The following is a 27,810-nucleotide window of genomic DNA, read 5'->3' on the forward strand; positions in this document are numbered from 1 at the left end:
CATGGCCAAGGCAAGCAGCTCCGTTCCTGCAGGCGCAACGTGGGTCAGGCTTAATCATTTATAAACAGCTGCAACAACTACTGTAGCAACAGCAGCAACAACAACAGCAATATCTTTAGCTATAGCAGCAGCCACATGGCGGGGGAATTGCCTAGGAAATTCCTGGCATTGCGTGCATGACAAATGCTGTGGTACTTAATAATAGAATAATTATGGCAACACCATCAAATAGTTTAATGATTATGATGCCCATATCCACACAGAGAGACAGAGAGAGAGAGGACTAAGTATTTGTGTAACTGTAACCTCTGTAATGACTGCGTGTATGTGTATGTGTGTGTGTGCCAGCTGCAGTTTAATTACTATTCTGCAATAATGTTATTCCCTCCGAATGGTGAAGAAGGGCTCCCGAATGCGCCCCGGAGATATACTCCCACTTCCATTATCAGAGGCCCGGGCCATTTGCACTTCTAGGATGCCACTCAATTTCCAAAATGTACTCGATTGCCTAAGAACAAAACAGAGAAAAACTTGATTCGTTCTTCTCGTTTCTCTGATGATTGCTTTATCATCGTTTTTCTGGCCTCCCCGGCTAATGGACTCAAACTGCCTTTTGTTGTTGCCTGGCAAAGAGAAAAGTAACATTTTATTGCATTTCCCTGCCCACTGCTGCTTCTTCTTTTTTGGATTTTTTTATTATTAATTTATTAAAAGCCCGATTCCCGTCGTCTGCCCCATTGCCGCCATCGCCGCGGCTGCTCAACGCCTCGTAAACCTTTCCAAAATCATCATCAACTCCAACGCAGTGGCAGCGGCAGTGCCAGCCGCCTTGTCGGCAAATGAAATGTAAATCCGCGGAGGATGGTGAGCATGGAGAGGATGGGAAATCGCTTGAAAGGCAACAATCGAAGCCGGGAAACAGACTCGGAATAAGCCGCAGCCGTTCCGAGTTTAATGCTCGGCAATCGCCATTCCCATCAATGCAGCGCCTGTCTTCCTCAATGCCATTCCCATTCACCATTCTCCAATCACCATCCCAATTCCCACTTTCTTTCACCATCCCAGTTCCATTCACTTTGGCGCTCTTGTGTTTATATAATTTAATTTTGGTTTTGCAATCAGTTCGATAGGTTTTTGCAGATTTCTGCTACTGCTGCTATGGCTATGGCTGCTTCGTAGAGCTTCTTTTGGCTTAAGCACCTTGAACGCATTCAAATGATTACAGAAATTTGTGGCCAAAAATAACCAAAAAATTTAATTTTTCGAAAACTATTTTCCACGCGATTTAACAGATAAAATTCACTTTGATATTGCGTGAACTGTGCGGCGCTTGTGTGCGAAAAAGGGAAATTTAAATCAAATGCAGGGACAGTGAATTTTTCATAGCATACTTTAGTGCGCGACATGCCGCAGCTCCTGTCAACGCCCCCGTCACACTGAACTCACACAGGACACAGAGCGCACAGAGGGTGTGTGTGGAGTGGTTCTGCTGGGTGGGGATTTGAAGCTGGAGCTTGAGCTCGAGCTTCTCGCTGTCTATTTCGCTGTCGACTGTCGGCCCTCGACTATTCCCCAGTCAGCCAGCATGTGTATCCCTCTGTCCCTCGCGGTGCTCACTCTTTGATAAAAACCGAAATTAATTATTGACGAGCCCGTTGCCGCGGCTTGGCGCACGCGTTACTCCCGTTTCCTCGTTCTGCGGAAAATTTAAAAGGCGTTCGACTGAAAGCCGTGCGCATATTAGCACACACACGCCAGCGACACGAAGAGTTTCTTCCTTGTACGCGCACTTCCGCCCTCTTCCGTTTACGCTTAAAAGCCCAAAATGTATTTACTTTGAACTAGCAAAACTGTCAACGTCAACCGCAAACTATCGGCGGCAAGAAGAGCCCGCATCAACGAAACCATAACCAAGCAGTTGTGAGCAAACAAATTAGTGTTTAATTATACATAGGCGGTGGCATTCAGCAGGCATCCAACAGCTAGCAGCCAGCAGTCAAGCTGTGGGGCAAACTAACCAAGTGGCAATTCATTAAACTTCGAAGAAAGGACCCAAAAATGCATCAAAGCAGCAAAAAATGAGTGAAAAAACCATCGACAGCCAACACAAAGACAAGTATACTCTAACCAAGAGCAAAAGGAGCAGAAAAAGAAACAAACACAAATATAAACCGCATTAGAGGATGCAGAAGCGTCCGAAAGCGGAAGTGAAGCGCGTGACGATGTCGGGCACTGGGCCGGGACAGGGACCGGCCAAACCGCCTCGTCTGAAGGCCGCGAAAAAGCATTTGCAATTCGAGAGTCCACTGCCACGTCGGACACGCGCCAGGCAGCAGCAGCAGCAGCACCACCACCACCAGAAGAGGCAGCAGCAGGGGCATCCAGACAAAGTCATTGCTATGCCGAGCAACAGCCAGGATGCGGGCACGGATGCGGCAGCGGAAGTTGGAGTGGACGTGCCAGAAACAGAGCCAGTGCCAGTGCCAGTGCCAGTGGTCGAACCAGGATTCAGTCAGGATTCAGTGTCACAGTCGTCGGCCATAAAAAGACGTCTCGCCGAGGGCTGCAGCACTCTTATGTATGCGTGTCAGCGCGGCGACATTGTCCAAGTGCTCGCCCAAATGCGCGCCAAGGTAAGATGAAATCTTTCACCCACCAAGCCCGTCTCTGCCCCCCATTGCTTGCCCAAAACACGTGTTAAGGTTCAGCGGGAAAAACTAGCCAACTTCAAGTGTGGCTAGCGGCAGCTGAGCCAGATAATGGCCAGGCAGTCATGGTAAAAACATGGAAAAGTTGACTTCTCCAAGGCGGAGCAGGGCGGATCAGAGCAGGGTGATCCGATCCCAAAAATGAAAGCCAGCCACACCATCAGCCATCGGCCACCAGCCAGTCATCTTTGTGCCGCAACAAAGGCCCAAATCAGGCAAAGGCGTAACAAGATTTTAATCTTTTTGCAGTCACGATGAGCCGGCACAATGGTTAAAGCCAAAACAGAAACCCTTTCGGTGCTTTGGAAGGACTATGCCTCGGCTTCCTGCTTGCCCCTGCCCCTGCCCCTGCCACTTGGATTTTGGGGTATGGGAGCTCTGGGGGTCTTTAAATTTCCGTTGCAGTCATTTCGGCGCATTGTTCACAGTTCAGAGCCCCTAATTGCTTCATAAACATTTCTACAACAAGCTGGGGCGTAAGGGGCATAACAAAGGCGAGTTGAATTTGAATGCTGTAAATGGCAGGACATTTAAAATTGACAAAATAATCCCCCAGGCTTAGTTATGCCAGCCGAATGGTGAATGCTGAATGGTAAATGGTCCTTTGGCTCTCTCTCTCTCCTGCTTCTTTATGGTCGTTCGCCTTTCCCTTTCGTTCCCAGGATTTGATTCCATTTCGTCCGGTTCGGTCGTCCTTCTTTGGCTCCTTCGCTCGCTCGCTCACTCACTCGTCAAGCGTCTCGGCTAAATATGCCAATTTTACATTTAATTGAAATTTGAAAAGTTTTTAATTGAACACAGATAAATTTTCAAGGCAGCATTGGCATTGGCATTGTCCGGAGTCTCGTCACGTTCCCCTTCTCCTATTTTTTGGAGGATGTTGCTAGTTTTGCAATTATTCGCCAGTTCCAGTATTCGAATTGGAATGCCCGCCGCCCATTGTGAGCCCTGACAAATGCCTTCATTTCCGGACAGTTGACGTGCCTTCGTTTTGGTAATTGATATTGACGCCAAATTTGATGTGAAATTGCCCGGCATTAGCATTGCCATTGGCCCGAGCATTGCGCAATGTTCGCGAGAGACTTTTTGCGCAAATACTTAAATGAGAACGCCCCCAAGCCTCAACCCTGCGGCAGTTTGCTTGGTTATATAATTGCTAAATGACATTTCGGTTGCCTAACCTTGATCCACCGACACCCACCCACACCCACCCACTGGCAAAGCAGTTTATTTGCCTGTGAAATATGGCAAATGCTGGCGATTATTACTTACTTGTGCCGCCTATTTTATGTGGCCCATAAACAACGACAACATGACCGCATTTTCAGTGGCTGCCAGCTGAAAAACAAATGAAAGAAATGAGGCCTAGGGCGGGAAAATTGGTATTGCAACTTTATTTCTTGGGCAGCAGTGCGTATGCGCTATGCAAATGTACATTACCCTTACCATAGGTTCTTGGCTGGAAGGTACTCCGCTGCTACATCTGAAAAACCCTGCAACTTTCTAGCTTTATCTAATCCAATCTGTCTATGGTATATTTTTTAAATATTTAAAATACAGGTAGATAGAGCTTTGAGTTCCAGGTAAAATCCCAGAGAGTTCTGTAAATCCGAATGTAATTACGCCGCCAGTTGCTGACTGATATTATTAATGTTCGTTTACTGTGGTATCGTTGTTTGCTCTGCTTATTGCTGCCCTGGCTGTTTATTCAGTTATATCTTGTGCCTGTAAGACATGTTTTAATTTGTCTCTTGTCTCTGCATGTCTGTGGCTGTCGTCCTGCCGCTCTCCCACTCTCTCTCTCTCACTCTCTGGTATTCTGGTGTCAGCCTCGATAAGGCCGCCTAAGCTATTAAAAGTTTTAATGTCTTTAATTTGCCGTCTTTCGCTCTGGACTCCGGACGGAGTGCAGACGTATTTTTTTTCTGTTCTGTGGAATAATTAAACAACGTCTATTTGTTTTGGCTGGTGGCTTTTTCACTTGCTGACTGGCTGATGTTTGCCTCGCGTTTTTATTTCTCCTAGACATACATACAAATATATATATTTTTTGATATAATTATGGCTGGAGTACTCTTCAATTGTCTCGAATTCACTTGAGCGGCTGTCTTAGTTGTGTTCGTTTTATTGGTTTCTTGTGTTGTCGATATTATTTCTGTGTTCAACATGGCGTATGAGTAACAACTATTGCCGAGCACTTCTTAGCGGAACAGTAAAAGCTTCTTACTTTATACAATCACACAAAAGACTCACAGACACGTAAATATATTGCTGAATAAACCCAGAGAAAAAGTGTAGAAGAAAACTACTCTTAAGGTTTCATTTCAAATGTTGAAAAGTATCCATTTTAGCTTTTCTCAACTTTGAATCCATATGGAAATATATATAAAAGTGGAAAAAGATATAATTTTTCCTCGAGTGTATAGTGTAGACACGGCATTGGCTTTTGTGTGAGTCAGTATATATGTAGGTACGATTATACATACATAAGTACGTACCACTGGTAGTACACGTCGATGGTGGCTTTTCAGCTTCTTTAGGGCTGAGAGGGCACTCAGGCAACATCCATCGACTTTGTTTACTTGCCTGCTATTGTTTTGCTTAAACTTTTCATTGATGTTGGTTTTTCCAGGCGACCCCTCCCCCCTCCCTCCTCACTCTGTCCAACCTCCCTTCAATATCTTGTCCTCCGTCTTTATTGTTTCGTTGTTGTTGCTGTTTTTACCAATTAAGTCTTAATTTCTTAGAAAATAAAACTTTTTGGCTCCTGGCATTGTTTGCTGCTGCCTCTGCCTCTGTGCAAGTGTATTTCTCATGCTTTTCCCCCAGCTTTTCTTTCTCTTACCGCACCCGCCTCTGCCTCTGCCACTGCCACTGCCTTTAGTTAATGTTAATGGCGTAATTGTGCCACCTCCGCGCCGGGATCGGTCACTGGTGGCTCACTCCCACTCGTTGCTCTCGTTACCTTTGCCGGCTTCAAGTTTAAACCGCAATTTACCCAAGAGTTCGAAACTGAAGTTTTACACCACAAGTTGGTAATTGTATGTCTATCTATGTATGCCCTGCCCTGCCCCGCCCTGCCCTGCCCTGCCCTGCCATACCCCAGCATCGAACAGAGGCTCCCTAGATTGCTGCAGGTGTGAATTATTTATTTTCACTTAAGATTTGCGGCCCTCGTTGCCAGGCAGGCGCGCTGGCAACCGGCAGCCGGTAGCCGGTAGCCGGCCAGTTATCCAGGAACTCAGCCCGGCAGCTTGGCCATCAGCCATCCATTCGCTTTTACAGCTTTAAGCAAAAGTTTTCGCTCAAAAGTCAGCTGCAGAAGTTGATTTTGGCTCTGGCTCTGGTAGCCACAGGAGATGCCAAGGCATGGGTTGGCTTTTGTTTGTTGCAAATAATATTAGACCCAGGGCGAAACAACTGCCGGATTGCTGGACCTAGGCCATGCCCTCTGCTAAACCACTTAATTCTACTCGTATTTGCATGGAAGAACTTTGGAAGGTTTACTCTTTTGTTGGCTAAAGGAATCCCATATACCCTTTGGGCAAGCACTTCTACAGGGTATGATGGACCAGTGGGAAATGCGAATGGGAATTCTGTGTGGTCTTCGCGGAGCTGTGGCGCTGGCGCTGGCTTTTCCTCTTCGAGTGGTTGAAAAGTTGTCGTGGAAAATTAATTTGAAATTCTGTACGCACTTTTTTGCTCCAGCTAAACTTTGAATGCGGGATGCTTTATGCACATATTTTGACGCTCGAGGCTCCAAGAATGGCACAACAGCTTAGAGAATGTATTCCCCATTGCAACAGTTTTCCATTAGTTTCGATTGATTGACCTTCGGTCGCAGTCGCAGGCCCCGTCGAAGTCGTCGTCGTAGTGAACATTTTTTTTAATTACACCCACTCAGAGCACTTTCTTTTTGGCATTTTGCTTTCCCTTCAATCAATATGCAAATTATTATCAATTTGGCCGAGTTCTCTTCCCCGTACTTTTGGGATCGTTGTGTCGTGCTTTTGCTTGGCTCTGCTCCGTGCTCTGTGCTCCGTGTGCTACGACTCCGGCATTCGCTTGGTAATTTTAATTGCAATTTTTACTTTAGTTCCCGCCCCCTGCCATGCACCCGGGTGCCATGACGGGCGGCGCTCAACACGTTTGGCACATTTTGTTGAAAATTCATTAAAAATGACGTCGAAAAAGTTTGCGTTTCTCCTGCTCTTCCTCCTCATACCCCACCGCCTTGCCGCATTTATTCAGAGGAGTAGCTTTTTCCCTGTTCAATCGGTCGATGCAATGGCTCGTTCGCTCCTTGGTTGCCATCCATTCATTTGATTTGCCTGCCTCCCTTCCCCAGACAGTCAGATTATTTCACAATATCTATTTACCTTCAGTTGCAGTCATTTGAATTTTTAATTAATCGTTCGGCTGTTTGCCCAACCAGGTAAAGCAAATTGCTGCAACAGCCCAGATACTCGTACTAGAATGCAATCAGTGCTAGAGTCTGCCCCGTCCTGATTGGGCGGCGGACTTCTTTTGGCTCATTGAGCGCCGCGTACTCTTTCACCCATTGACCTCTGGCATTTGCATGAGATCGAGCGAAATTTTCGACAGTTTTGCATGTCGGAATACAATTAATTAAACGCCATGGCCTCACACAAATGTCCAAATAAAAGTCAGCGCCATTGCCATTGCCATTCAGTTAAATTAAGGCCAAAGGGTTTGAGGTTTTAGTCATCATCAAAAAGTTGGGGCCCAAATGAGCGTCAGTGGCTAATTGAGCACAAAACCCCATTTCCAATCGGCTGGAACCAACTTTGCCTGGAGCACTGAGCTGTGGGTGGACGGTGGACGAGAGTATGTGGTATCCATATGCGGCGGCTTAGCCGGACAGCTGTCCAATTAATTAGAAACCACCAGAAATAGCAGACGGACTATGACGAGGATGACTCTCCGTCAGACTGCCAGACCGCCGGACAGCCAGACTGTTTGGTTGGCTAACCAGTTGGCCGGCTGGCTGGGTGGCTGCGTGGCCGGTTGTGCGTCAAACTTTGCAATGGAAAATTAATTACTGAAATCATAGAAATTTGTCTTGCAATGCGGCTGCCTTGGATGCTTAGACATTGGGATGCTTGGATGCTGTGATGCTGGGGTTCCTGGGTTTGCTGTCACTGTTGTTTGGCTTTGGGAATGACTTCCGTCTGCCGGTTGCCGCCAGTTTCCATTCCGCTTTCCACTTACTACTCGTATATACAGTTGCCAGAAGTTGTTCCCGGCCGAAGTTGCCGGCCGAAGTTAGAGTGGAGCTGGAGTGGCAGTACAGACTAGAGGACATATAGGATATCCGCATATGAATTTGTATGCTCCTGCTGCAACATTTTTGCTCAAGGAAATGCCCAGCAGGCTAATCACAAGCGGAGGGGCAGGCCAAATGGCAGAGCGGTAAAGGGCGGCCCAAATGGGGTACCCAAAAACTTTTGCCTCGGCATCCAACAATATTTGCTCCGAGTGCATAATGACAGTCAAAGTTGACACAAATGAGCATGGCTTGTTACTAATTTTAATGCGCTTCGGTGCACAGTGGGGTCTGAGTTTGAGTCCGAGCTCGAGTCCGAGTCCGAGAAAGTTTCTGTTGCGGAAATTACTTTGGATCCGGGGTCGGTTCTGCATAATTTTTAATTGACCCTAGCCACGTTTACATCCCAGAGTGAAAGAGCGAACGGAGTGCCGGACGGAATGCCGGACGGAGTGCCGGATGAAAGTTTCTCAAATATTTTACAAGTTAATTCGATTTAGACAAAAAACTTGAGCCATGACTTACAACTAACAAAAACTTAGACAATGAATTATGCAGGCGACATGGACACGGCATCGAGCCCATGTTTGGCATCCGATCCCCTCTTTAAAGTATGCATGAGGCATGAGGCATGTGCCGGGAATTGAATTGCTGTTAAAGCATGGAAATTGCTGTTGATGTTTAGCAAACAGTTTACCACCTGAGATTGAAATGGCTGACTGGTTAGCGGTACAGGGATAGGGATGGAGATGGAGATGCCAGCGGATGGATGGATGGAGTGGAGCGGTGGGGCAGCTCGAACCGCCAACAAAGTTTGTAGATCAAAATGAAAGTTTGCCGTTGTTGTTAATCCGTTGCACGGCATAAAAACTATGCGAAAGTTTACCTACACAGCAGCAGCACGAAGCACACGAAATCCCATGGATCCCCAGAACACGAGACACGGAACCTGGAAGCTGGAAGCAGTAACCCCGCCACATGGCACATAGCATAATAATAATCCGTGCGGCAAACCTTTTGATGAGTTCAGGCTAAAGCGGATGAAAGGGGGAGAAAGTGCTGCTGAGCAGGCGTAGGGGCAGGGGCAGAGCTGGGGGCACGGCTGGGGCATGGCTGGGGCTCTGAGCCAAAGTAGCTGTAAATAATTGCCAAAACTACTTAAGAATGCTGCACCGTGAAACGCTTCCTAAAGGATCAGCAGCGGGAGAGGGAGCCCCGCAGCCGCAACAAAGGGTCTGAATCCAGAGGCAACGGCAACGGCAACGGCAACGGCAATGTATGCAGCCGCCATTGTTGCTGCAGCCGGCAACGTGGCACTAATTAGAAGTATAAAAGGTGCCACAACAACAGTTAGAGAACAGAGAGCATCATTCTCTCATCTGCTCTCTCTCTCTCTCTCTTTTATCACTGTCTCTGTCTATCTCTTTTTGCGGTGTATCTGTAGCTGTGGCTGGAGCATTGTCTGTCGAGCATGCAAATTATAGTTGCTGCAAGAGCGACGCAGCAGCAAAAGGGGGAGACAGAGGCAGGGCCAGAGGCAGTAGCAGACGCTAGTCTGGCGTCTTGAGACGCTGTTGCCACGCCCCATGTCTGCCAATGGAATTGCAGGTGCTCTCTTTATGGGCCATTGTTGCTGCTGTTGGGGCTGTGGCCCTACCTGTGCACTTGGCCGCTTACATTAATTAAAAGACATCTTCAGTGGCCGGGTAAATGTGATTAACATATGAATGGCACATTGTCCGCATAAATTTGCCATTGAGTGCCGTCTGTGAGTGGCCTCTGGTGGTGGTCACTTGACATCTTAAGCAGGACAGGACAGGACACTACAGCACAGGGCGACCCCGAGGCGCCTGCAAAAGAGTTTCCGGTATTTTGGCTCCAGCAACTCCCCGGGGGTTAGCCAGAGGCATGTCTCCTGCTTGTGCTCCCTCTGTTCTTTCTCTCCGGCCTGCTCTAACCTTTTAATGTGCCATTCTGCTGTCGCGTCACACATAATTATGGCGGATGTGCTGGCCAACGAAGCGTTAACTCGAATTCTCGGCTCTCTGTGCTTTCCTTACTGGCCCTACTTTCGGTCTGTGGGGAGCCCGACCCGCTCCCGGATGCCAGTTGCCATTTGTGCCCTTTCATGGCTTTCAGGCCATGCATGTATTTTATTTTTTATGCATTATCATGTAGCAGAGTGCTGTGCAGAGTCCTGTGCCGAGTCCAGGCTCCAGGAGCTCTAGGAGGTGCTCTCTCAGCTGCTATTGTAGTGGCGGCTGCGTCTCCATTCATTATTATTTATGTTTTATGTTTATATTTATATTTGTACGCACTTCCTCCGAGTAAACAATAAACCTCATACTCTTTTTCCGGTGGGGGGGGGGGGGGGGGGGGGTCCTCACATCGTATGCGTAATATTCAAAGGAGTTGAGTTCATGACTTCTGTGACCAGCTTCCATCTCATTGTTATGTTAATGGATTACGATATATGAATAATAAGTCATGCCACAAGCGCGACCACTGGCCACAACAGAGACATCCTCATCCTCACACTTCACCGCCCTCTTTTTTGAAGGCTTTGATTTCTCATATCCTGAAAGTCCTTTGACGACGACAGTTGTCGCTTCAGTTATGCAAATACTGAATATCTTTTCTTTTTTTAGGCAGACCAATACAAATTATTTCCCTCTGTCTTTGTGGCTGGCTTACTAGATTCATAAACTCTCGAGGATACCATGCGAGTGAGGACTTCCCCCCCTAAGCCCCAACGGGGAGACTGCTGGGCATAAAAAGCCCAAAGGAAGTTTTAAGTTTGGTTGTCAGAGTGCGCCCGGATGCCCGGAAGGTCCTAAAGGCAGCAGCAGCAGCAGCAGAAACAAAACGTGCCGATTCCAGCTTAGGATTGGACCTGGACAGGGCCGTAAAAATTCGTGTTTTATGTCCATACGGAGGGGGGCCTAACTGTTGCTGCATTTGCTGGATGTTGGAAGTTGGATGTTGGATATTGGATGGCTATCATAAATCCTACCTCCAGGTTTTAATGCTCACCTTTTGTGTTGGGTTGTTTTGTAGCTCATTTGGCCCTTAATCTGCTGAAACTAAAAGTGCGGCTAGGGCCACCATGACCCAGTTTTTTTTTCTTTTTCTTCTTTTATTTTTAATATTTTTTATCTGCGAATGAAAAAAGAAAATCAAGAGCTCCCAACGTTTGTTTTAAAGGATTAAACGACATCAGCAGGATGTTGTTTCATTCAGCGGTTGGCAGGGTAATATTTTCCATTGGTTATGACAATTCGATCTGTATTATTGCCTCTAGAGTTTTTCCTGTTTTTGCTGTTTTTTTTTGCTGGTTTTTTTGTTTTCCTGTATTTCTGCTTGTGCGGCCAGGGCACGTTTTATTTGTTTAAAGAACTATTAAAATGGCATAAACAGCGAATGGCGATGGGCAATCGGATGGGTGGAGGGAGGCTGTTACTGGGGCTCGGATCTGGCAATGCCAAAGTTTTATCTATCTATGGACCCTGGTGGGGGCCAGCAGCAGCTGCTGCTGCTGTTCTGTTCTGTTCTGCTGTTGCTGTTCCCTTTTGAGCCCGTGGTGGTTGTTGGTCGTATTTGATTATCGCATTTCATTCTGTGTTTGGGTGAATGTAGAAAGTTGAATGCAAATTTGCATGACACCAACAGAAGCAGGCAATGGGGGAAGTTGGACTGGACTTCCAGTCTCCGATGCTGATGATGATGGTGATGATGATGATGGGGGAGAGAGAATGCGATGTGGCAACAATCACACCAACCATCATCATAATAATAACAAAAGCAGCAGCAGCTAGAGAACGGCAAGCGGCAGCGGCAGCGGTAGCAGCAGGAGAACTTTATTTGACGCTGCCCCCGACTCCCATCTTGCCTCATCATTCTTTTTTCATTGTGCCACACCACAACACAACACAGCACAACAGGAGGCGAAGGAAGGGCACAAGGAAGGGGCAACCGGGCTGTCAAAGTTTTTAGGTATCATTTCAGTTTATTTGAATTATTCATAATCCGGACAGCAGCGTAGGTCCGCCGCGCCATAAGAAACAAACAGCAGACCCGGACAATACAGGGGCTATAGCCAGGGACAGGGCCAGGGCCAGGCCAGGGCCAGGGCCAAGAACAGATAGCGGAAGCACAAAATAAAAATCTTTCATTGTAAATATTTTGCCCTCCCTCCGCTGCTGGTGCTGCTGCGAAAGAAATCAGGCAACGTAAAGTTTTTTTTTGGGGCAAACAAAAGGAAATGAAGCCACAGCCGCAAAAACCAAATTCGATTCAATCAAAGGCCAAAATATGAGGGATCCAAAAGGAAAAGCCAAGCCAACCATTCCCCGAGTCCTATGCCAACTGCAAATTAAGTGAAACATTAAATATTGATGTTGGCTCTCAAACTCCCCAGAAAGTCAAATACCAGATCACAGGCAATCAGAAATCAGTTTGGGGGTATATCGGACCGGTTGGCAATGCGGTATACATCAGACCTGTTGAGGCGCTGGAACAAACTAGGGTATTCCTCAGAGTCCTTGACGTACACTCTTATCCCCTTTCGGTAAGCACGCCCATGCCATGCCATTGTTCTGTGCAGCACGCAAATACGGAATGTCTTAAGAGTCGAAAGTTTTAACGCTTTTGCTTTTAGTTTCTTGTTCTTTTCGGCAGAGTTTTGCCTTAGTTTTCATAGCCATCGAACTCCTGGCTCGACCCACAATAAAATTTGCAATAAATTGGGCAGCCATCGAAGAATGGGCGGTGGGTCGGTGGGTCGGTGGGTTGGCGGGTGGTGGTTCTTTAGGACAGTTTTACGAGAGTCACGCGATAGTTGGCGCCTGATATAAATAGAATCCGGCGTGCCCGAAATGATTGTAGAAATTGATTGTTGGTTAGAAAAGCAACACAGTCAATCATTCATTCCAGCCGGAAAGATAAACAGTGGCAGGAAATGGGAAAATGTGGAAACGGAGAAATGAAAGTGGAACTGGCGTCGCAGGAGCAGGCCAGAAATTAGAACAAAACTTAGCCCAGGACCGCATCAAAAGTTTGTTCGGAAGCCTAATAAGCGCCACCCGCATGCCAGAGAGAGGCAGTCGGGGGTAAAACTCTCTCTTCTCTCTTGGGGTCTATTTATCCTTCTCCTTATCCCATCCACTCCCCCACTCACTCACTTACTCCCTCAGTCTTTCTCTAGTCATGTGAATTCTCGACGATTTGCCAACATTTTCACTTTTACATTTGCGTGCTGCCTCTGCCACTGCCACTGCCACTGCCACTGCCTCTGTCCGCGTCGCTGTCGTCGCATTGCGAATTCCTGCCAGCAGCGGGGCAAAGTTTTAGCATACTTTTCGGCGGCGGCGACAGTATTTTTTGTGCACTTGACATGTTTTGACACGCCAGAAAAGTGCACGGCAAATGGCGACGACTCCAACGGTCGCTCGGCGAACATGTTTTCGTTGCCCCTGGAGTTTGACGTGATTTTGCGCGCCAAAAATGCAAACGCAAATCTGGTGAGCCCTCAACGAAAAGTAGCAGCAAAAAGCACCTTTCCATTGCCGTCAGACTGCAGTTAACTCAAGAATAAAGGATGTATTTTTTGATACAAAGAAAATATAGCCAACATTAAAAATGTACACATATCCCATTTGAGAATGGGAGAATGGTGTACTCACCTGTCGATATCCTTGAGAATCGACTAGTAGTTTCTCCAAGTGCAGTGGTAACTCACCACGTTGCCCATAACAACCGTTTTCCAACCCGCTTTTGGCCGTTTCCAGGCGTCGCGTCCGACACTTGCACTTTCCAGGCGACGCTTTCCGTCTGTTTACCTTTTGCCGTTGCCATTACCACTACCATTACCGTTGCCGTTGCCGTTGCCTGTGTGCTGTTGCTTTAGTTACTGACCAACAGCGGGCTATCGGACGCGTTTTTCATTCAGCACATTATTTTATTGCTTTTGGGTAATAATTTCCACATGATTAACGTGAATATATGTATCTGGATGGTTTAATTATTAATTGGCGAGTACTTCTCCCATTCGGCACTTAACGCGTGTGAGTGTCGTTCCTGGCCAGGGGCGTGATATGTTTGGAAAAAATAATTGCTTTCGTTTTGCCAATCAACCCAACCAACCAACCAACCAGCCAAACGACCGACCAGGCAGGCAGCCAGACAGGCAGACGGACAACCAATCAGGCCAACCAACAACAACTTGGCCGGTTAAATAAACAACAAGCCTATATATAAAGTATTTTTTGTAAAAATATTTGCTGGCAATTAAGGTTTTGGCCCGCCACAATTACGCGATCTATCAAACATAGCACACCGGCACCAAACGGCATCGGCAAAACGGCGCAAGGGTGAGAGAGAGAGAAAGAGATAGAGAGACCATGTCGGAAGCAAATGTCGCTCTGCTGCCACATTGGATGAGGCATAAGTTGATGCAATATGCAAATGACATTTTAATTAGTTTATTAATCGGGTGCGCCTGCCGTGGCTGCAGGCGGTTGGCGGCTCCGCAGGTGGAAACGCTTTTCCATCATCAACTAGCGACAAGTGAATGCTGAGCGGAATAATTAATTTTTGAGCCGGAAAACCTGTTAATAAGCGTTACAGTGATCTTACCTCCGTTTATATCCATCTTCCATTTTCCATCCTTTGCAGCCCCAACTGCTGCGGCAACGGGACCGCAGCAATCGGAACGCGCTGCATTATTGTGCCGCGCAGGACCTGGAACAGACAAGAGACCTCGTGGCGGCCGCCAGCATCGCCATCGCAGCCCCCGAGCTGCTGGAGTCCGCCGATGAAGATGGCTTCACGCCGCTTCACTTGGCTGTTATTCAGGGCAACTTGGCCATGGTCAATTTGCTGCTAGCGAACAAAGCCGATGTGAATGCGGTGGACAATGAGGGTCACTCGGTGGTGCACTGGGCAACTGGTGAGTGTTCCCGAGTTCCCCGGAAGAATGATTGATGTTAACTTTGATAAACTTATCCCTTAACTTATCTTGCCATAGTTTGCGGCGAGGTGGAGTCCCTGCGCGCTGTCCTGGCAGCCGGAGCAAACGTCGCCCAGCCGGATGTGAATGGCGGGACTCCGTTGCACTATGCCGCCCAGATGTGCGGGGCCAGCTACGACAGCAAGCAGCAGCAGTCCAACTCCAGCAAACTGGCCCTAGAGATACTCGGCATTCTGCTGGCCCATCCTCAGAGCAGTGTCGATGTCCAGGACAAGGATGGCCGACAGCCGCTGCTGTGGGCTGCTTCGGCGGGATCGGCCAAGGCGATGATTGCATTGGTGAAGGCGGGTGCCCGTGTGGAGAGTGCCGATAAGTGGGTTCAATGGATTCATGTCCCCAAAGATGCTCTAATAATAAATCCCATATTGTTCTTTCAGAGATGGACTCACGGCTCTACACTGCGCCGGCTCGCGTGGGCACACCGAGTGTATCGATACGTTGATCAGCCTCTGCGGCGCCCCGACCGACCTCATCGACTCTAACGGCTGTACGGCGTTGCACTACGCCGTGACCCTGGGCCATGCCGATTCCACAGCCCGTCTGCTGGACTTGGAGGCGGATCCGAATCGACAGGATCGCAAGGGACGGACGCCCGGCCACTGTGGCTGCGCCAAGGGACAGTTCGAGACGTTGAAGCTGCTCAAAGAGCGAGGAGCGAATCTCTGGCTCAGGAATGCGAAGGGAGATCTGCCGCTCCACGAGGCAGCTGCCTCCGGTCGGAGGGAGCTCGTGGAATGGCTGCTCGCCCAGAGGTCCAAGCAGGTGAACACCACCAGCAACGATGGAAGGAGTCTGCTCCACATTGCGGCTGCCAACGACTACACGGACATGTGCAAGCTCCTCCTCGACTACGGAGGGGATGTGAATGCCGTCTACCGCAACTCCAGGGGCCTGGTTCTGACTCCCTTGGATGGGGCTTTGCAGCGAGGACACCGCTCGACGGCCAAGTTCCTGCAGGCAAATGGCGGTCAGCCTTCGAACAAGGTGAAGCTTACCACCAGACGGGGCAATCCGTTCCACGAAGCCAACGCTGCAGATCTGGTGCGACCCCTGAAGTATGTGGAGAAAGAGGAGGTCCAAGATCTGCGCAGCTCCAAGAAGTATGTCGTGTATCTAAAGCGATCCGAATCGGATAATGGTAATGGCAATGGGAACGGCCAAGAGGAGGGGGACTGTAGCTGTGCGGAGGAAACCTACCGCAAGGAGCAGCGCCTGAAGCACGTTTGCCGACGCCACAAGAGGCGGCAGCTCCGCAGACGCACCAGCAGCTGTGGCGAGTCCAAGCACGAGGAGTGCAGCGATCTGTGCCGCTCCAAGAGCAACATCGAGATCAGACGCCGCAAGTCCAGGGAACGGTATGCCAGCTCCAGCGATTGGGAGGCCGAGGAGGAGGACGACGAGGACTCCTGCGAGAACTGCTGCTACCACAAGCGGCGGAAGGAGCGGGTGGTGTCGCGAAAGCGCTCCACATCTTCCAGAAGATCGAAAGAGCAGCATGATAGCGATGCGGATGATGGCAGTGAGGATAACAAGTCCAACGCATCGCCAGTGAAGGGTTCGAGGAAGCAGATTGAAGTCAATGGAGAAAATATTGCAAGAGAGCAAGGGTCGGGTAGTGCCAAGGATCGTCCCCAATCTGCTGTCAAACTCCAAACGCCACCGTCCACAGCCAACAAGGAAAGAACCTTCATCAAGTCGCCGCCCCAGAGCGCCAAGAGCGAGAAGTCCGTGCAACCAGAGACTCTACAGGTGGTTGAATCGCATGCCGTGGAGCTGACAGACGAGGAGCAAGAGACGGCCAAGTCCGTGGTGACACAAGTCGATGTCCATCACGATGCCGAGCAGCTGACATCTAAGTCGTCGGAGGAACTACCTGCCGCAGAGGTCGAGCAGGTGCAGGAGCAGGAGCCGGAGGCCAAGCTGCAGCTTAGCGAGGAGGAGACACAGTTGGTCTCCAAGGAGGTTGAGCAGGTCATCAAAATAGCAGCCACTGCCTTGAGCAGTGAGTCCAAGAGCTCCACCGAAGAGCAGCCAGCAGAGGTGAAAGATGAGCACCAGGAACAGAATGTAGCTCCTAAAGATGAAGCTGAAAAAGTGGCAAAAGAATCCCCACCCACTCCCGTGCCAGAGAAAGAGTCAACACCCCCTGTACCTGCCACGCCCACACCGCCACCAGCCAGTGGTGGTGGGGGAGAAACGCCCAAGCCACAGACAACCGCAGAGGCACCACCAGAGCCAGAGCCACCAAAAGCTGAGGAGTCATCAAAAGCTTCAACAGCATCTGCTGGCAAAAATCGAGAGCAGATGGAGATGACGGCTTCCACCATTCCCCCGTCAGAGCCACCCAAGCCGCAGGTTGAGCCGAAAAAACCGCCAACCGCACAGCAACCACGCCCTGCGCCAGCCCCAGCCCCAGCCCCAGTCGCGGCGCAGTCTCCAGCCGGCACCCAGTCCCAGGAGCAGCCGCAACGGGAGCAGGAGTCGAGACGTTCGTTCACACTGCTGCCCTCCGACTCGGCGGACGATGACCCAGTTGGAGCCCCTGAGGGCGCAGCAAACGCTTCCGACGAACCACTAGCCACTGAACGCAAATCGAGCTTCCATGTGCTGAAGAGCGACGAATCCGTGGGGGACCTGGAGCGTGCAGCGCGCCCCGGACGGAGCGTCGACTACAGCGGCAACAACAATCAAGTCTTTCAAGTGGTGGCCGACGGCAGCTCAGCGACCAAGCTGCCCAGTGCCTCGGAGCTGGAGAAGATGGACTACGACTATGAGGAATACGATGAGGAGGAGTACGACGACGACGATATCGATGGCATTGACCCGGAGCACGACAGTGCTCTGCGTCGCTTCCTGACCAGTGGCAATCGTCATGGCGTGGGTGGGGCAGCAGGAGATGGCGCCACAGCCACCAGTGATGCTACTGGAGCCGCTGGAGTCTACGATGCGATGGCCAACGGACGCAAGCGTCGCCTTAAGAAGCGCGTGCGCAGCGGTGCGAAGACGCGCAGCAACTGGAAGAATGCCCAGGAGACCCGCGACAGTGGTGGCAATGCTGTCCTGACCAGCAAGGATCAGGACTCGGGCTTCGAGCCCAGTCCGCGGGCGGAGCGAAGCAAAATTCCCACCCTGCGGTCGGCCCACACGGCCATGCCGCGGCGCCCCATCTATGCCACCCTCGACGGTCGGTCCTGCAGCAGTCGCCTGGAGAATCGTAAGCCCGGCGATAAGGGCGCCTGCGATATGGCCGCCGTCACGAGGTCCATTCAGCGCAACATCCGAAGGTGAGTGAGTGAGTGAGTGGCCGAGATTGTCGCTTCGCCATGAGAGTTGCTTGATGGCAAGATTCATTCATTTAAATTAATCTCCAGGCAGTTAGTGGCGACCTACGCGTCCTGCGCTGCCCTGCCTTTTCGGCTCTAGATTTATTTACTTGATGCTTGATTTTAATCAACTTGAATGTCCCAGTGCCCGGGCCAGTGGCTCCGCTCCGCATTGTATCACGCGCGCACTTCAGCTCCGTGGCCTTTTAATGTAATCAAACTGCCTGGAGGCCGCCCCATCCAGGCCAGGCCAAGCCAGGCCGCCTTAAAGTTAATTTAGTCAGGGATTTAATAGCCTGGGCAACATTTCTCATTTCTTCCCTTTTTGGGGTTTCTGTTACGAGCTGGGATATAGCCGTTGCGCCGCCTTCGCCTTCGCGGCCATTGTTGTTGCTCTGCCCTGCGCTGCTTTGGTCAGTAAATAAATTGCCCGGCTTCCGTTCGCCATAAAAATGCGCGCTTTAAAGTTATTATAATGCGGTTAAAGGCAATAAACGCGGCATTAATGTTCATTTTCCATGTACTTGAGCATGAACTATGACCCACTGTCGGGGTCGAGCCCAAGCCCATTGCGGCAGCCGTCTCAACGCTTAACCGTAACAGGTGGGGGTCACACGGAGTGTGTGTGTATGGCTGGTGGCTGTGACAAATTAATTGGCCTCATCGTCTCGGTGTGACAAGTACTTAATAATATTCTATCCTGTTTCATGTCTTTTTCGGGCGACTTAATTAGACGAAATGGAATGTATTCCGTTGATTCTTTGCCAAGGGGTCAAACGATTAGAGAAGACCGCCAAACGTATATCATAATTAGGTCAACGCCAAGCAGCATGGCATCCAAAGCCTCCCACCTCCAGCCTCCACTTCACTACTCGCAATATCCCTCCTGATTTACGAGAATTTCAGTGCTAACGAACGAATTCCCGCCAAATCTCGTCCGCCCTTGTCATTAGCCGAAATGCTCATTTCCGGCAAAGAGTTGCGCATTTTAATTAGGTGCACGGACGGCAGTACTGGACTGGACCGGGCCACGGGCCACGGGACACGAGACACGCCTCCCCAAGAAGCGGCCGACCGGCCCACCTGCGGTGTGTTGCTTTGTTTATGCAGAAACTTGAACAAAATATGAAAATGAGCCAGAACCAGCCAGAAAAGCCTGCAACTGGAGTCCTTGTGAAAACCAAAGAGAAACCCGGTCTCTGGCTCCGTTTACAACTCGCTAATGCTAATTGTAAATGGAATTAGTGCAGATTAGCGGGGGAATTTTTGGGAGGAGGCTACAGGGCAATTACCATTTGTGTTCGCTCTTCGTTGGCGTGCTTGTTCCGGAAATCCTTTTGTGCCCCCAAGGATTTTGCCCCCGAAATTGGCCATAAGCCGCCACTAGCGATGCGTAGAGCAGAGAAATTCTGCCCTAGAGCCGGTATGCTCTCGTGTGCTCGGTTTAATTGAATTTTTGTCATTTGTTTGAGGCGAATCAATACACGCTGCTCTTCTGGTGCCACAAGCCCCGAGCCACGAGCCACGAGCCACGGGCGCCGCTCAAGTCTCAAACTTAAAAGTCAATTGTATTTATTTGTGGTATTTGCATAAGCCGTGCCACACACAAAACTTAATTAAAAAGCGTAAGCTGACTTTTATTAATTTTGCTAATCTGCCTTGTAGCCCATGAATAAATTTGCAAACATCCAAACCGAAAAAAGGAAAAGCAACAGAAACGAAACAGAAACCGAAACTCTCTGCCAGAACAAAAACAAAAGCAAAATCCGGCCGGCTAGCGCATTTCATAAATAATTCTTTCCACTTGACTAATGAAAATATTTAACTCGGCTGTTTGCATAAGCCGGAAAGAAGACCAGAAACCAGAAACCAGAGCCACGAGAAACTGTGTAGCTGAAAGGCCAAGAACAAGACCATTTGCGTTCCATGTTAAGGTTTCGGCAAATACGCACCATGCGGCGTATACGCAATGCACGCGAAAACCGAAAGTCAAACAAGTGTCTCGCACAGCACAGCGCAGCCCCAGCCCCAGACCCAGACCCAGCCTCTCTGAGCCGGCAACTTTTGCCAGAACAACTTCCTCAACAAGTCGACAGAGTGAGTCAATTAATTCTTGAAAAACACACAGAAGGAATCTGGGGGAAAAAAGAAAACCCAAATAGAATTTACTTGGGGCCAAGGCGATGGGATGCGATGGTCTAAAATGAAGTAAAAAGTGAATCCATAATCCATAGCTCCCAGTAGAATATGCCCCCACTCCACTCCCTATGAAAAGTGTGTAAATAGAGATTTTGTTTTTCATTTTATTCGCATTCGTATATTTTGCATTCGCATGCTGTTTTTCCATGGACTTGGACCTGGATCTGGTCCTGGTCCTGGTATGAATGCTGGTCTTGCTGCTCGCCTAACTTTATTTTCCCTCCTCGCTTTTGGCTCCAAAGAGATTAAAATTTTATCTGACGCATAAATTAAACAAATAACTTACCGGCGGTGCGTGTGTGTGTGGGTGTGTGGGAGTGTGGGAGTGTCGGTGGGCGGTTGTGTGTCCCAGCAGCACAGGTGAGATTTGGGATTTATAATGTGCGCTCACGTAATTGACATTGTTAAATATTTGGATTTCGTTTCGGGGCTTCGGCCCCGAGTTTTATCGGTTGTCCTTGTGGATAGCCTCCCTCCTGCCTGCCTCCCTCTCTTCCTCCGGCCGTTACGCAATTAGGCATATTTTCTGGCCGATTTTAAACGTTGATTATGCAAAACTATCCAGGACTTAATTAACGTGCAATATGGCAAATAAAATACGTTATTTTACTTAAAGTTTGGCTCGCCCTCCTCGAGTGTTTGGAGATTCTCAGCCACTTGGAGAGGCAGACGATAAAGCTCTCAGAGCTCTCAGTGGCTCTGCTCTCAGCCTCGGCACTTGCGAAAGTTTGAAGCCTGAGCTCAGGAACATAGCCGTAATGAAAAATGAAGCGGAAAAGTTTTTTGGGAAACCCAAGAAGTCGACAGCGAAGCGACTTTCAAATCAGCCGCAGACTTTTTGCGGGTTGGCGGTCATCGATTTTAAGGCAAAATTCTCTCACCTGCTAGCCTGGAAACCTGCTCAGCCATGCAGCTGTATGCAGGCCACGTGCTCGTCTTCATCCTGATGCCGCAGCCGCCTCTTGTCGGACCATTAACACTTGGCAAAAGGTTCTGCCTCGCTTTTGTTATTTGTGCCGCACAAATTGCCGGCGGGCGGGCAGTTTCTGTTGTTGCAACTTGTGCAGCGCTTAATTTCTTTGCATTTTGTTGTCACTGGCGTTGTCAGCGCTCCAGCAGAGCAGAGCAGCACTATGCCTATGCTGTGCCTCTGCCTCAGCCTCAGCCTCTGCCAGTATCAACTGTGCTGACTTTGCCGCTGGCGGGCTTTCCACTTCATCCACTTTGGTGGTGCGTGCACTTTTTGCCTGTCACATTTGTGTCACAAACAGGAAGACGTGGGCTGAGGCTGGGGCTGGGCCGGGAACGGGGTGGGGGCGGGGGCGTGGGTGTGGCTGTCAGTCGGTCGGTCGGACACACAGACATCTGTGTTGGTCGGTCGCTGGAAGCGCTTGCAGTTGCAGTTGCAAATGTAGCACAGAAAATCAACGCCGCACAAGAAAACGAAATGAAAGTTGTACTAAGCGAACGTAAAGCGGAAACGGAAATCAGTAGCAGCGACGGCAGCGACAGCGACAGCAACAGCAAAAGGGAAAGGCAGGAGGTGCGAAGCAGAAGCGGCAGCAAAAAATGTGCCAAGGACAGCAGCATGGCAAAAAGTATTTGCACAGGCGGTGGCGCAGGCACAAAGAGAAAGACTTGCAAATAACTCAGGCACAACCGAATGGATGAGCCAAAAGCGAGGCGTAAAATTGAAAAGCGCTTCGGCAAACAAGCGATGACGATGAAGATGACGATGACGATGACGACCAAGATAAAGATGGAAGATGGTGATGAAGATGGAGATGAAGATGAAGATGGTGCTGCAGATGACCACAGAACGAAACAGCAGAGAGGGAAACAGCAGTGGCAGCAGCAAAACAAGCGGAAGCTGAAGGATGGCCAGCAGAGCGGCACAAGGCCCAGGGCCCAGAGCTGGCCGCTTTGAAGCCGCTCCGGGGATTTCGCTGGGCCCTCGGCCAATTTATTACGCAGTTTTTGGCTCACAAGCATTCTTACCTTGGCGGCCCTCTTGCTATTTATTAGCTGCCTCTCAGCTCTCCCTGCCCGCCCACTCGGTGGCGAGGGCGCGGCGACCAATGAACTTTTGTTTCAAAGTCAAATTGTTTTGCACAAATTCGCGTAGCGCAGCCAAGTGGCGAGCAGTGTCAAGCGGTCGCCTCCGCCTCCGACTCCGCTGGCAGCCTTACCGCTCGCTGGATAAACAATTTTCAAAACGCTCCACGGCAGCAGCAGCAGGCGATCCGAGTGCACTCGACAAATTTGCTTAGTTTTTTCGGTAAAATGCATTTCTCTGCCAACCGGTTGAGGATGCGGATGACGATGACGATGACGACGATGCTGCCAGTTGATTTGGAAAAGTTGTCGGCCTCCGAGCACGTTTTAAGGAACAACTTTCGAGTGCTTAAAGAGTGCTGCACATTCCTTCCTTTAATATGCTGTTTAAACGAGTATGCACTCTCTCTCTCTCTCTCTCTCTCTCACCCTGTCTCTCTCTTTCGTATTTGCCTAATTTTTAATATAATTTCTAATAACATTTTATGGCACCCCCTAGCCCCGCTGCTGGCTTTAATTTTACTTGTACTCCCTCTCTGCCTTTTGCCCGCTCAATTATTAATAGAATTTTTTCCGCGTACGCACTTTAGTATTTTTTGAAATTTTAATAACATGATGCCTTTTATTGCGCTCGCGCATTGTCTGGGCGGGCCTCTGCCTCTGGCCTCTGGCCTCTGAGCCGGCTAAAATGGGGGGCGATGCGGACCACCTCCTCGAGGTCTTTGTGGGGCACAGCAGGCGGCTGTGTCTTTGTTTGCCTCGCGAAATATCAAAATGACAATTTACGTACATTTGCCAACATTTATTTTGTGCGCTAGCTGCTCGCAAAGCTCCAGGATGATACTGATACTGATGATGATTCTGACGGGGCTGGGACAGATAAGGATGGGACAGAGGGTGCCACTGGCTGCGCTTTTCTTTTGGGGCTGGCAGCGTTCTTTATTGCTTTTTCATTCTTATGTACATCCGCAGATATTACATGGAGCGCAAGATCTTCCAGCATCTGCTGGAGCTCAAGTCGCTGCAGATACGCTCTAGCAAGCTGAACGAGGCGGTCCTCGTGAAGCGGGCGGTCGACGACTACCACAAATCGTGTGTGTTGCTGAACGGCGAGACGGGCACCAGGCTGCGGCGCTACAACTTCAGTGAGTACACGTTCAAGAACTTTGAACTCTTCCTGTACGAGACGCTCAAGGGACTCCAGAAGCCGGGCACCAACAACTTTCAGAACATCAACGACGTGTACGAGGAGGTGTGCTACAGTTTCTTTCCGTTTCCTTTTGGTGGACACTCTTTCATGCATTTCCTCTCTTTTCCTTGAAGGCGGAGAGACGTCTCAGTCCGGACTACAATGCCTACGAGAAGGCTCTACAGTGCACCACAAAGACGCATCGGTGCCTCCATGCAGCACACGCTTACACGGGCATTCCTTGTGCCGCCTACAGTAAGTGAATGAGAAAACGAGGCTTCTTCTCATTGCTCTGTTGTCTCGTGTCTCGCTTCTCGCTTCTTATTTCTCACTGCTCCTTCTGAGAGGAGACCCCTGAGGGCTTTAAACGGCTGTGTGCAAGCGTGAAAAATGGCACCAGTCCAAGGCATTCAGAATGGGACTTCCCGAGTCAAATCGCTTGGCCGGGAGCTGGAAACACTTTCACTGCCTCCTCGGCCTCTCCCTCGCTGCCAGCAGTGGGTCAAGCGTGGGGTCGCAGCGAATATGGCGGACACTCGAATTCAAAGCAGATATGCCCCAGATGCCGGGGGCATAAAAATATAAATCCTAATTACGAGCAGTTTATTCAGTGCGAGGCAAATTAAAAAATCCTCGGGACCACCGACTTTCTGGCTTGCTGGCTTTCTGGCTTTCTGGCTTTCAACTTTTATTACATCTTTCACTCGCTCGCTCTCTGTGGATGGATGCTTTCTTCTTCAAAAGGATGCGTCCGGCTTATGCCAAATTAAAAACGCATTCATTTGTGCCCCGTCTGTTTGCCCCGGGCTTCTCCCTTCTCCCCTCCCTGTCCTTCTTGCCACTTCCTGCTGCTGCTGCTGCTGTTTATATACTGTTATTTTGTTGAAAGTAGCAGAAAGTCGAGGCAACACTAATCCCCAGCTGAGAACGCTTTTGATCCGGCAAACGAAAATGGGTTGTGAGCGACGAGTGTCAGACAGGAGTAGCACGAGCAGGACCAAAAGAAGAAGCAGAAACAGCTCCAGATGTGAAATTGAAGCACCCTGCTCCATTCTCTTATTAGTTTTTACGATTGCATGCAATTTAGCAGAGTGTTGTCCACGCCACCTGACAGGAGGCGCCTCTGACAGCTCTGGCAGCTGGCAATTCATTGCACTGGAGCGGAGTGGTGCCCCCAGTTGTGGCAATGATCGCCCTTGATCATTAATCTAATGTGTCTGTCTACCCATCTTGATATTGCAGTTCCCATGATGAATCACCATACGATGCCCAAGTTTGGCTTTGGACAGTACAAGAAGACCGGCAGCGTGAGCAGCTTCTTTCTGCCAAAAATACTCACCAGTGGGCGTGCCTCCAGCGGCCGGGCCGCCGGCATGGGCGGCAGTGGCGGTGGCGGTGGCGGTGGCAGCCGCTGCAACCACAAGGTTGCTCTGGAGCTGTCACATGGCAAGAATAAGCAACTAATTTCACTGCCAGCGGAAAAGTTGGACAGCAATAAACGCTATTATGTGACGTTCACAGTTAAGGACTCCTCGGGGCACGGCAGTGCCATCGAGTCGCACAAACAATACCAGAAGCAGCACCAGCAGCAGCATCAGCACCAGCAGCAATGCGGGAATACTGCGGGCGAGCCAGGCGGCAAGTAGCCGCCTCGCCATACCCGTATACGTAATGTGGCATACAGTGCGTACAGTCCGCCATTGCCATTGCCATCAGCCCTCGTCACTGGCCTCGGCACCGCGCATCCCCCCTGCGTCCCCTGCTAGCGTTGTTGCTGCAAATGCATTAAAACAATGCCATTGCAACATTTTGTGTCGCTGATGCTGCTGCTGCTGCTGCCACTGTTGTTGTGACCACCCGTTGTCCGCTGTACATCGCCGTTTTTTCGTTTGTTTCCTGTACTGCTGCTGGCGGAAAACCATGTAAAAAAGAAGAGGTTGAAGAAGGCATATTAGGCGTTGCTGCACTCCTGCTCCCTGGACCACTTCCGGGGTATATCCCAGTCGAGTCGTGTGTGGATCCTGCCCCGTGCTGCACTTTAAGATGGCCAACTGCTGATAATGGATGATGGCGCTGCTCTGCGGCTGTCAGTTGAAGTTGTCACGCCAGCAGCGTTGCAAGCAGCAGCAGCAGCAGCAGCAGCAGTAACGGCAGCTTAAATTATGTGCTCCTCTTACCCCGGGCCCCGGTGCGAGGGCTCCTCCTTCATTCTGTTTTGTTTGGTTGTTTCTTTTTTTAAAATTTCCTTATTTTTTTTGCGTTTGCTTGTTTGTTTGTCTGCTGGCGCTGCCGCTGCGCTTTTATTTCAGTTTTTCATTATCATTCTTTGTCGTTGTCGCTGTGAGGTTGGGCTGGGGTGGGGTTCTGTGGGGGTGGGTGGCCGCTACTGCTGCTTGGTATACTTCTTCTAATGCCACAGATAAGCGTTGTTATTAACGCTCGGCTTACCAGGACTAGGCGACAGGCGTGAGGACATGCCGCCCATCGTCGCTTTTGTACTCAAACATTACAAAAAGCAGCAGGAGGAAAAACCAGAGAAGGCGGACCAGGAGCAGCGGGAGCAGCAGCAGCAGGAACAGCACCAAGAGCAACAGCAGAAGCAGGAGCAGAAGCTGACGCCGAAGCAGATTCAGAATCAGACTAAGCGAATGAATAAATGTAAAATATGTACCGTGCATTTCTTTGGCATTTCAACATTTTTACTTTATTTGCAATTTTATTTACTTGTCTGCTTTCGCGACCCTGTACTGCAGGGCGCTGGTACGGTACGGTACGGTGCGGCACCGCACTCCCCCTCCTCTCTTCTGAAAGAGCCAACCATTGAAGCCGTTGTTTGTCTGTTTGCTTACTTTCGCGCTGAGTGCATTGTAAATGGAGAATAATTGCATCGCATACAAAAAGCGTCGCGATTTTTAAATTGTATAAGCCATCGAGGAGCACCGGAGCTGGGGGAGGAGCAGTGGTAGTGGCAGCAACAGGAGCAGCCTTAAACTGATTTCATTAAATATCAAATTATAAGAGTGTAATGCATAAATTTCGCATTTAAAGAGTTTCGCAGTTCTCGTTCCCGCGTAGATTTAAGTCTAAAACAGTCGCTAAATAAACGTTGAAAATGTCTAAATTGAAACAGGGATTCTATTCACTAACAAAAACGCACTCTTGAACCGAACACAGAGAAGAACACAGGCACACAGCCACAAAGGCACACAGCCACACAACCACTCAGCCGCGCAAACGTGGCCAAAACAATAGTGGCAGGCTACATATGTCCTTGGCATAGATTCGTCGTTGTAGGCGCACAGCCGACGCTCGAGATGATTGCTCGCTTTGCAGGCGCCGGTATCATTATTTCAGCATCTGCCCAGAGCCCCCAACGATGACAAGGAAAGCGCAAACAAGCTGGCACAAAAAAAAGAGAGCCAACATTTTTACGGCATTCCACTGATTTCTGTAGCCCCCGCCCCAATGTTGGAGGCTTGCGCGAAAGGATGGCATTCCTATGGCATGGCAGCCATGAATGTCAGGCACCAGGCACCCGGCACACTGACAGCCTCCTCTCCGAGTGGCAGTTACAACTGCAGCTGTCAGCGAGCGATCGCAATAATCGCTGCACTCAATCGATGCCAGTCGATAGTGTGATGCGATGGCGTTATGAGTTTCACCAAGACATCCCAGGGAGCATCGAGCCTGGGAGCCAGGGAGCCTTTGTGCAGCTGCTAATTGAATTCCAAACTGGCTTTTATGATCTCTCGCGAGTGGCATCGAGAAATGTCCATGTCCGGGCTGGTTCGCTTGTGGCATTAATATTTCAACAGCACTGTCCGGGCTAAGCATGCCTCCGTGAGCAGTGACAGGCCGACGCTACCCGTCCCGCCCACTATGAATGCCAACGATTTGGCCCCGTCGACCGAACAGCGTTTAATTTATTTAAGCACGTTGAGGGCTAAGCAGTCACTCTCTGTCCGGGGCACGAGGGCACACGGTCAGGAGTAGGAGCAGAGGCAAGCGACCCAGGGATTCCA

General features: G+C 49.7%; 1 protein-coding gene across 1 annotated transcript; it reads left to right on the forward strand.

The window, feature by feature from the left end:
- The first annotated feature begins 2,399 nt into the window (after window positions 1–2,399).
- Window positions 2,400–26,915, forward strand: LOC108156534. Its single transcript, XM_017288042.2, has 7 exons — window positions 2,400–2,633; window positions 14,668–14,941; window positions 15,020–15,335; window positions 15,400–18,306; window positions 23,572–23,851; window positions 23,923–24,043; window positions 25,031–26,915. Exons 1-7 carry the CDS (start codon window positions 2,400–2,402, stop codon window positions 25,432–25,434), a joined length of 4,536 nt encoding a protein of 1,511 aa, XP_017143531.2. The 3' UTR covers window positions 25,435–26,915.
- Window positions 26,916–27,810: the final 895 nt, after the last annotated feature.

Source organism: Drosophila miranda, chromosome 2 (assembly GCF_003369915.1).
Source record: "Drosophila miranda strain MSH22 chromosome 2, D.miranda_PacBio2.1, whole genome shotgun sequence".
NCBI classification, from domain to species: domain Eukaryota; kingdom Metazoa; phylum Arthropoda; class Insecta; order Diptera; family Drosophilidae; genus Drosophila; species Drosophila miranda.